Here is a 10269-nt window from a genome sequence, read left to right as displayed (position 1 = left end):
TTTTCTCAAAAACAACACTAAGTACGTTCCCATCAAGGTCAATTGACAGCCAGGTGTGATAATCCGAAAATAGACAAGTGCTAATAACAGCTGTCTACAGTACCCGATTATCTGTCTCCCTTCGCTAGATGATACGTTTACACTACACTTCTTCGGCATATACTACGTGAGACAATAGAAAATCATCATAAGTGACGTGTGCATGTCTGATCTGTTCTTTAAAAATAGACAATCATCTTTCTTCTTTTTCTTTCTTATCTGGAGGTTATTTTGGAGATGTCTGACGCCATCTTGTTCGGTTTTTGTACTCACACTATCAGCTGTGTGTGTGTTCACTAGACCACCCACACTTGTTTACCGTCCACCAACCAAGTTTTATGTTATCGACCGCTCTCATCTGGTCTGACAAACGGCCCGACCCCGATTCTATCTTTCGTCATTTTTCGGTGTATGTCATCATGTTTAGTCAACGTGACTATCGCGCCACGTGTATGTATTTTTAATACAGTGTCGTCGTCAGTCGCCTCTGCTGCCGCTGCCGGCAAGGAGAGACAAGAGAGATAGAGGACAGGAGGAGGTTGGGAAGAGAATATTGCGAAGACGGCGATGAAATGGAAGAAGGACGAGATGATACGATACGCAGGGACGGGCTTGGGAAACGAGAAGAAAGCGTGGGAACCAGTATGATGAAGAACTGGAGGCGCAGGGGAGACAGTGATCACCACGCGACAAATTCGACTCCTCCTTCAATTAGCGATCAGTCGCGTGCGGCGTCGAAACATTATCAGTGGGGGGCGGGGTTCAATTTCGTTCGTTCAGAGATATATAAATGGGGCTCGATTCTCAGTGTTCCAGCATATTTCCAGTACCTTCTATTTTCCTCAATTCCTCCTTTCCTCTTCCTTTCACTTCTTCTTCTTCTACTTCCGCTATACATTCAAACTTTCCCTTTTTCCAGATTAGGAACAGCTTCACTTCAGTGGTCACTTTTCCTTTCAACCGTTCACATTTTCAAAAATGCAAACTCTAATGAGTCACAGTCACAGCCGTGTTGCTCCACTTCCAGGAGCCATTACCAAGGAAGAAATCAAAAACCAGTTAATGGTCCACGAGCGTCGCTTCTTGAGCAAGGTAAATTGCATGTTTGGAGTTTGTGTGGGGGCGTGATTCTAATTATGCCCCTCCGCTTTTTTTCGGAGTACATAAGCACATGCCTTCCCTCGCTTTTCCTCATATTACGACTATGTCTTATTTTCTATATTTCCAGCCAACTCGTAAAGAAGAATGGACTGTTCTCCCACAATCCGCCCACTCTAAGAACACCGTCAACCCAGTCCGTAGAATTGCTGATGCTTGCGCAGTGCCACCAAACCCAGAGAAAAAGGTGATCAGACTTCATCTTGGAGATCCATCAGTTGGAGGAAAGCTTCCACCAAGTGAGGTAGCCGTTCAAGCCATGCACGAGTCAGTGAGCACTCATATGTATGATGGATATGGACCAGCAGTTGGAGCTCTTGCCGCCCGCCAAGCTATCGTTGACCGATACTCGAGCAGTGACAACGTCTTCACCGCCGATGATGTTGTTCTTGCCTCTGGATGCTCTCATGCTCTTCAAATGGCTATTGAAGCCGTTGCCAACGCTGGAGACAACATTCTCGTTCCACACCCAGGATTCCCACTTTATTCCACACTCTGCCGCCCACACAACATTGTCGATAAGCCATACAAGATTGATATGACTGGAGAGGATGTGAAAATCGACTTGTCTTACATGGCCACCATCATCGATGAGAACACCAGAGCCATCATTGTCAACAATCCAGGAAACCCAACTGGAGGAGTCTTCACCAAAGAGCACCTCAAAGAGATTTTAGAGTTTGCCAACAAATACAAACTTATCATCATCGCCGATGAGATCTATGGAGACTTGGTTTACAATGGAGCCACATTCTATCCAATGGCTTCTCTCAGTCCAAAAGTCCCAATCATCACTTGCGACGGTATTGCCAAGAGATGGATGGTTCCAGGATGGCGATTGGGATGGTTGATCATCCACAACCACTTTGGAGTTCTCAATGAGGTCAAGCAAGGAATTGTTGCCCTCTCCCAAAAGATCGTCGGACCATGCTCCCTTGTCCAAGGAGCTCTTCCAAAGATCCTCCGTGAAACCCCAGAAGAGTACTTTGTGTACACTCGTAACGTCATCGAAACCAACGCCAATATTGTTGGTAACATCTTGGCTGATGTCCCAGGAATGCGAGTCGTCAAGCCAAAGGGAGCCATGTACATGATGGTCAACATCTCCAGATCTGCTTATGGAAATGATGTCAATTTCTGCCAGAACCTGATTCAAGTAAGTTGCAAACATCTCTAAATATGGAACAAGAGTTAATTTACCTTTTTCTTCAGGAGGAATCAGTTTTCTGCCTCCCAGGCCAAGCTTTCTCCGCTCCAGGATACTTCCGAGTGGTTCTCACCAGCAGCACTGACGATATGGAAGAGGCTGCCACCCGCATCCGCGACTTCTGCTTCCGCAACATCAACCAATTCTCTGACTCTGAAGATAGCTCAGATGAAGGACTCGACCTGAGTGCAATGGAATCCGATTAGATATCTGATTTTCTCTATTATTGTATTTTCATATCTAGTCAAAACCCCGAAGCTGCGCTTCACACACCCATCGTAATTTATGTGCCTAATCTTTGCTTGGTAATACTGAGTTACCAAAATATTCTTGCTCTCCATTTCTCACAACCTGAAAATCTCATTTTGTTTCTCGATCCCATCCGCCCTTCCTTTAGTTTTATCATATTTTCGAAATTTTCCCTTGAAAATCTATGATTCTGATATATTTGATTCCAAAACGAACCTGTACCTATATATTCATAATTTTTGCTTTCATAATAATAATAACCATTCAATCTATTTAGAGGAAAACATGGAAAAAGAAAGCTAGGAAACTGGAAATATGATGCAAAAGGTCTAATGAATGGTGCAGTCGACGTGTCATTTTTCAAGCTGTCACCGGAGCTTATTCGGGAAGTTTTTTCTGATTTTTTTTGTGCTGTAAGTTCTCAACTACTTCATCTACTCTCCGTAAAATCTGCAATAGAAGGGCCCCCCATACTGTCAAGTTTGAGTTCAATTACCTCAGTTCCTATTCAAGATACCTAGGTTGTATCAACTGATGAAATATTGGTAATATTATGATTAACAATTTATCAGTAGAGAATCTTATTTATCTTTACCAGCAATCGAGAAAAAAAGGCCCTCCTATTACAGGTTTTACAATATTCTTGCAAGCATACCGTCGCAAAATAAAAAAGTCAATTATTTCTTATCGATATCAGAGATCACAATTTCAAAAGACTAATCCGCTGTTTTGTCTTTTTTTTTTCTTCACCAATTTTTTTGCAATAATCTTCTTTAAATTTTGCTGCCTACACTTATTTCGACTTCGACCTTTTTTTCACTTTCCTTTAGAATTATAGTTCGAAAAAATTATAATCCGATTGTCTCCCTATTGTTCGCTTTAAACTTTGATGATATGGTAATAGGATTAAAATTTTCAGAAGAAAAATAGTACCTCGTACCGAAATAAAGAACAATGACCGGAAACGAACGCTAGATAGGTGAGGTGTACTTAAATTGTCCGAGAATACGGATTTACAATCTTAAACGCATCATCACATCATAATCTGACGGTTATGATATATCTGTCAACGCTGCCGATAATATTATCGAAGAAATCAGGTGTAGGAGATCTATGTGTACTACAGAAATGCCCTCATGACGTGAGGTGAATCATGGTTTCTTTGGTACAAACCTGTAATGCTATTAAATTTGAAGAAAATAATTGAAATTCTTGTTTTCGAGTTTCAGGAAATGATTTCATAGAGCTGGCAAACTCGCCAGCTGAGATGTCAGAAAAAAAATGGTTTCAGGGGTTGTGCTAGGGCACATTCCACGAAATTGAAATGAATAATTGAACGCTTTGAAAGATTAATGAGTTGCAAGATGATATACCTTTAGATGCTCTAGGAGCATATCGAAAATTCAGGAAATTTTGAAAATTCATGTTTTGCAATTCATCGAAACTTTAGGAACTTATTCGAATATATCTAGGACCGTTTTTTAATTGTATTGCTTCGATAAATAGTAAAAAACTTTGAAATTGTGATTAGCTTTTGATTTTCTAATTTTTTTCTGAGTTTCCAAGTCCACGAAATTTTGGACTTTTCATATTCTATTGTTTCGCAATTATCTGAATTTCTGTATATTTGAATTTCAGGAGCATTAAATTCTTGAATGAATTTTTTGGAAAATCCGAATTTTCTTCATAACAAGAGGTGTGATATCGCAATTATCTGAATTTCTCCAGTTTCGATTTTGCGAAATTCTAAAATTCCGCATTTCTCGTTCAAGTTTTTTTTGAGTTTTTCTGATTTTACAAATTTTCCACAAATCAAAATTTCAAGTTGACTAAATTTTAAAATTCATAAATCTGAAATTTTGGGATTCCGGAATTTCTACAGTTCTGGATTTTTCGCTATATTGAGTTTTGAAATTCCTAAAAATTCAAAAAACTGAGTTCCATTGTTTTAGGATTTCTAAAATTTAGAATTATCCAATTTTAGGCAGACACAGACTTTGCTTAATAAGAGTCAAATTTTCTAAAACTATAAAGTTACTAAAGCGGAATTTTGTATTGAATTTTTTGAAAAAAGACAAAAACGCAAAGCCGTACAATACCGGTCGATAATGATTTAGACCATTCATTGAAGTCTGAAGCTCGGCTGTCAAGTTGACAGCCGATTCTAGACTTCTGAAAATGGTCAAAATCAACTCAAACACGCGGTTTTTTTTCGGTTTTGTATTAACCGTAAAATATTTTAAATGACCCCCCCCCCCCCCATTTCTAAGATTCCAAAACTCTTATTTTATCAAAGTTCAAAAAAGGAGAAACCAACTACTTTATCAAGATCCCAACTAATTTATTTACTTTCTGCTCCAGATCTTTTTTTTCATCATATGTTCTCCAACATAACGCCCTTTTTCATCGGTTTCCATCCTTGGTCCTTTTTTTTCTTCAGTGTCCTTCCCCGTATGCTATGGCATTCCTATTACCAATTGGCAATACGAAAAGCAATTTAAATGGGGGCCTGAGGGCAATTCGAACAAAATGAACAAATTGTTTGGTATCCCCTTCGTCTTAAAGTGAAACAACGATCTTCCTTTTCTTCCATGGTCACGCACTTCTTCGGGCTTTTTTATTCTCGACTTTTCTGAAAGAAGCTATCCTCAAGTGACCAATATAACCTTCAAAACACCATCATTATCATAGTTTTTATTTTTGCAAAGTTTATGGGATTCTTCATTCTTGTATTGGTTCTATTTTCAAAATTTTTTGAAGTTTTTTCTTCTTCTTTTTTTCCTCCCGTTTCTATTTCTAAGAATCGCTTGTTTTTAGTGGTAGTGTCAGAGACAAAAAAATTGTCACAAAGGCACCATGAGCTTTTCACGAAAGTTCAGACAATTTGATTAGTTTTAAAAATAAGAGTATGCCACCAAACAACCAGCGTTTTCTCATCCCGTTGCCGGTTTATCTTGGAAAATTGAATGTTTTTGATGTTTTTGGCCTCTAAGTCACCAATGGAGGAGCCTAAGAAAACAAGAAAAAGAAAAACGTAATATGAGTGCAAGAGATGACGCATTCGAAATTAGAATCAAAAATTCTCGTCGTGTATCCCTATCTATCTATGTATCTAAAGTAGAAAAAGTTTGCTAAAGAGTTTTTCCGGATTTCCGCTCATTTCTTTGAATATGATAGGGGATTTTTCTATTTTTTACCACGTTGTTGCATAATCGATGATTTCTTGAAATGTTGCTCATTATCAAATACTTTTGTATGAGGTTGGTTTTTTTTTCAGATTTTCGCGGGCTGAAAACTGTTTTCCAGTATTTTTTCACTGGTTTTTTCGAGAAAAAAATACTAATTTTTTCGGAATGCCGAAGTATCCGACAATCAAAATTTTGCGAATCTTGGATTTTCGGAATTTCCGAATCTTGAAATATTTCGGTTTTGAAAATTACGTAATTTCGGAATATTCCAGTTTTGAAAAACTTGGAAATACGTATTGTTCCGACTTTCAAAATTTCGTGAATTTCCAATTTTCGGTACATCCTGATTTTCAAAATTTTGAAATTTCTGAATCTCAGATTATCCCGCTTTGAAAATCAAAACACATTCGGAATTTCGGAATATTCCAATTTTGAAGGAATCGAAGTTTTGGAATTTTCTAATTTGGAAAATTTTGGATTTTTGGAAGTTCGAAAACTTTCGATTTCTAAATTTTCGGATATTCGGAATCCCGGAACATTCTAATTTTGAAAAAAAATCGGAATTTCGGAATATTTTGATTTAAAAAATGTTTAAATTGAGAAACTCCAATCCTGAAAGTTTTGGAATTTCGAATTATTTCGATTTTCAAACATTGGAATTTCAAAATGTTCGGAATTTTAAAAAATTCAAATTTTAAAGTAGAAATTTCATTTTCCCATCACAAAAAACACCGAAAATAAATGAAAAACTGACAGAAAGATTATTAGAAAGTTTTTTCATTCCAAAAATGATGGGAATTTTCGGAGATTCCGTTATTTCAAATTTCATTCCGGACTGTTCTGCTGAAAAATATAATTTCCGAAAATTTTATTTCTGAAAATGTCAGAATATTTTGAAATGAGAAAAGCCATGCTTACCCAGTCAGGCCGGGCCGCGACCTGTTTTCAAAGTTCCATTGATTCCAAGTCCCAGGCATTAGACCCTAAACTGAAAAGTCTTCCTAAAAGTTTTACGACTCACAAAACATAATCCCTCAAAATCCCCAAAAGATTATCCTCGATTTCATCACTAATTATCCACAACGTATCATCCCTCATTTCCTTGTTATCTTTTTCTTCTCATATGCTCCTCCCGAAAAATGAATGACTGGCCTAGAAAAAATCAGCAAAAAGACGATGGAAAAGAAAAAAGCAGATGAAGGCAAAAAATGGAAATGCAAGACCTACATTCACAATTATTATTTATCTTGTTCAAAGAGATTATGTCGGACTTCCATTGATATATTGCATTTCTCTTTTTTACACCCACGCGTCTACCACGGCTCGAAAAGCCTTTTGTTACCAAAAAACTTCAAAATGGCGAGAGCACAGAAACATCCATATAAGCTCTCTATGACGCAAAAGTGGACTTTGTTCCGTGGATTTTTTTTGAAACGCGGAGAGGTACTGGTAAAAAATAACATTTAGAAAACAAGTAGTCAAGGTGTGCTTCCACAAGAAGAAGAAATCCTTTCGATGAGGATCTTCCCCATAAGCCTCATATTTTTTTCTTTTCCATCCATCTGCATCTATAAGTCCGTGTCCCCCATATCAAACTGATATGACATGAAAAATATCCTTCCATCCATATCTACACTGAAGTAAATAAAATATTCAGGAATGAGGAGGACGAGAAAGTTCACTTCAATTTCTTCTCCTAGAGATGTCCAAAAGAGGATATTAATCTTTTCACGCCTTTTTTTTGCGCTCAAGAATTTTTCAATAAGTTTCGAGTGTTTTTGGGTTGTGTGAGTTTTCGAGTTTTTCGAGTTTTTCGATTCTTCAAATTTCTCAATTCTTCAAATTTCTCAATTTCCGAAGTTACATAAGATTTGTCATATCGAATAAGTGCAGTATTCAACTTGAGAACGAGTTCTTCTCTTTTTCATATGTACTGATCCTCCCCCCTATTGAAAAGCCCGGATGAAAAAATGAAGCCTTAATTGAATCCGGAGCTGTTATCAAAAGCATATCTACTACGAGGATCCACCCGTCAAGTTTTTCATTAAAACCTATTCACAAGGTGAAACGAATAATATCCGGGTTTTGTTATCAACTGAAACGTTTTCTCTTTGTGCTCTAGCCTATTGAACATTTCAGCCTACCCTTGAACATCCGGTTTTCGATCCCTTTTCCCGTATTTTTTTCATATTTAGTTTCATTTGTGAAAGTCCAAAAGTTTGAATAGGGCTATTCCTCGTCCTTTTAGCTCCATTTATTCCAAAGAGCTGTCAAAAGGGACAATCTCAAAGTTTCATCTTTCACTCTATAAGCGCTGTCTTTGTATTGTTTGAGAAATGAGTTCCTAGATTATCTGATTTCTTGGAATCATGAACTTTTCTTTCCTGGTTTTTTGGGATTAAAGTATGCCAGACACGCAGGTCTACTGAAATATTTTTTAGAAATACAAGAATAGTTTTTCCAAAAGCCTGGTCAGAGAAGTTGTCCTCTGATGAAATTTTAAAATGGAAATTAAGAAAACATATTCAAATTTTTTTTCAATTTTTTGATGTCTTTGTTATACCAAAATTTGTATATTGTTTCAAAAAGCTAATGTAAGTCAGGGATGTTCAGGACGGAACTCGGAATTCCGATCAGAACATCACCGAAGGTATTTATTGGAATTCGAAATTTTTAGATTACGGTATGTCACAGACGCACAAGATAATAATTGCTTACCCGTCTCGAGCGAAATTATTTTTCATATTGCGTTTCTCAAATAAAAACAATTTTACCAATTTTCGTCGTTTTTCGATGGAAAACTGGAAGCGCTATTCCAAAATTTAAATGTTAAAATCTCAAAAAATTGGAGATTTTGAAAATTAAAAAATATCAAATATTCATAAATTTCTGAATTTTCAGAGTTGAACAATTCCGAAATTCCAAATTTTTCAAAATTAGAACACTCCGAAAATCCCAAATTGCCGAAAATGGAAAATTCCGAAACTCCGAAATTCCGAAGTTATGAAAATCGGAAAATCTCGAAATTTGAGGAATCTGAAATTTTGAATTATTCTAAATTGGAATATTCCAAAATTCCAAAATTTTTAAAATCGGAATATTGCGAACTTCTGAAGTTCTCAATTTTCGAGTTTTATATAATTAGAATACTCCGAACCACCAAGTTTTTCATAATTCAAATTTTCTGAAACTCCGATTATTTCAAAATGGAATATTCCTAATTTCTAACTTTTTCGAAATAGGAATTTTCCGAATTTCCGAATTTTCAAAAATTTGTACTCGATTGCATGCAATCTCGTATTTTCTACTGTCTATAAATCATCTTTCTATCTAGCAGAAAGTTTTTTTATTTTTTATCACTCAATAACGCCTCCTCAATCCATTATTAAATTCCTCATTTCTCTAATGCTCTCTCGCTTAATTCTATAAAAGCTGTCCCGCACGGGAGAAGTATCTTTTTGTATTCAGCATTTCATGTTCCAATTATACAATTAGTTAAGGTTGGCAAAAATCTGAATATTCAGAAATTCAGAATTTTTCGACAATATTCCGATAATTCGAGTTTCGGAACTTACTTTTCAAAATTGGAATATATCTGAATTCCAAATTTTTGAAAATCGGAATAATTCGGAATTTGTACGAAAAGGTCATCCCAAACATCCCTGTGCTGAAGAAATTCGTCCGAAGCCATTTTCCAAGTGCTTGTCTCTAAATTTTATGCTCAAAAACTCATCCCACTCAAGATCTCGAACAATTTTATGGCTTTAGCATAACCTAGAGTTTTTTATGACTTGCAATAGACATTTTTCAGTTTATGACCCAAAGTTTCGAAACAGAACTTTGTCCGAAACTAATTTTGAAACGCTGTTCCTAAGCTCAACATCACTTTTGTGCTCCGTGCTTCTGAGAAGAAGAGTGCACTCGTTTTTTGGTATCTTGTCCCAAATTGCTTTCCTCTACTCTGTTGTTTCATTTAATCACTGTGTAGTCACGCGAGAAATCAATTGCTCCAATTCTTTTCCTTGAAAAGAATACCAAGCAATTTGATGTTTCTTCTCATCTCACCAAAATTACGTGGGGCTCTTCGAAAGAATTTTTCGCCCCAGTTTCTTCCTTTTCTATTGAACAACTTTGTGTTGGTCCGGGTTTTAACGCTTTTGTTTGTCTTTGTGCCTAGCTTTTCTTATCCTATTCTCCCGACGACAAAATCCATCCCATCCTGTCCTTTTTTGCTTCTTTTTCTTCTTCATTTAAATTTTAGATCCCCACGACCCTTTTTCTATTCATTTTGAAGATTGCGTTGACAGAACTTTGAAACGTTGAACCCGATGAATCTGATCCATGATATATTGGATTTTTATTTTCAGTCAAAAGAGCAGCACTACTCGATTCGGTTCTAAGCTATGACGTTGTAAAGTCACCGAGGGC

At 36.6% G+C, this 10269-nt stretch overlaps 1 protein-coding gene across 1 annotated transcript; it reads left to right on the top strand.

The window, feature by feature from the left end:
• Positions 1-1017: 1017 nt before the first annotated feature.
• Positions 1018-2610, top strand: Cbr-tatn-1 (the record flags this gene model as incomplete). Its single annotated transcript, XM_002645808.1, has 3 exons — positions 1018-1131; positions 1268-2353; positions 2410-2610. 3 exons carry the CDS (start codon positions 1018-1020, stop codon positions 2608-2610), a joined length of 1401 nt encoding a protein of 466 aa, XP_002645854.1.
• Between the last annotated feature and the right edge of the window lie 7659 nt (positions 2611-10269).

Source organism: Caenorhabditis briggsae (assembly GCF_000004555.2).
Source record: "Caenorhabditis briggsae complete genome, chrX, whole genome shotgun sequence".
Lineage (NCBI taxonomy): Eukaryota > Metazoa > Nematoda > Chromadorea > Rhabditida > Rhabditidae > Caenorhabditis > Caenorhabditis briggsae.
The sequence above is the reverse complement of the archived record's forward strand: the minus strand, read 5'-3'. Positions and strand labels throughout refer to the sequence as shown.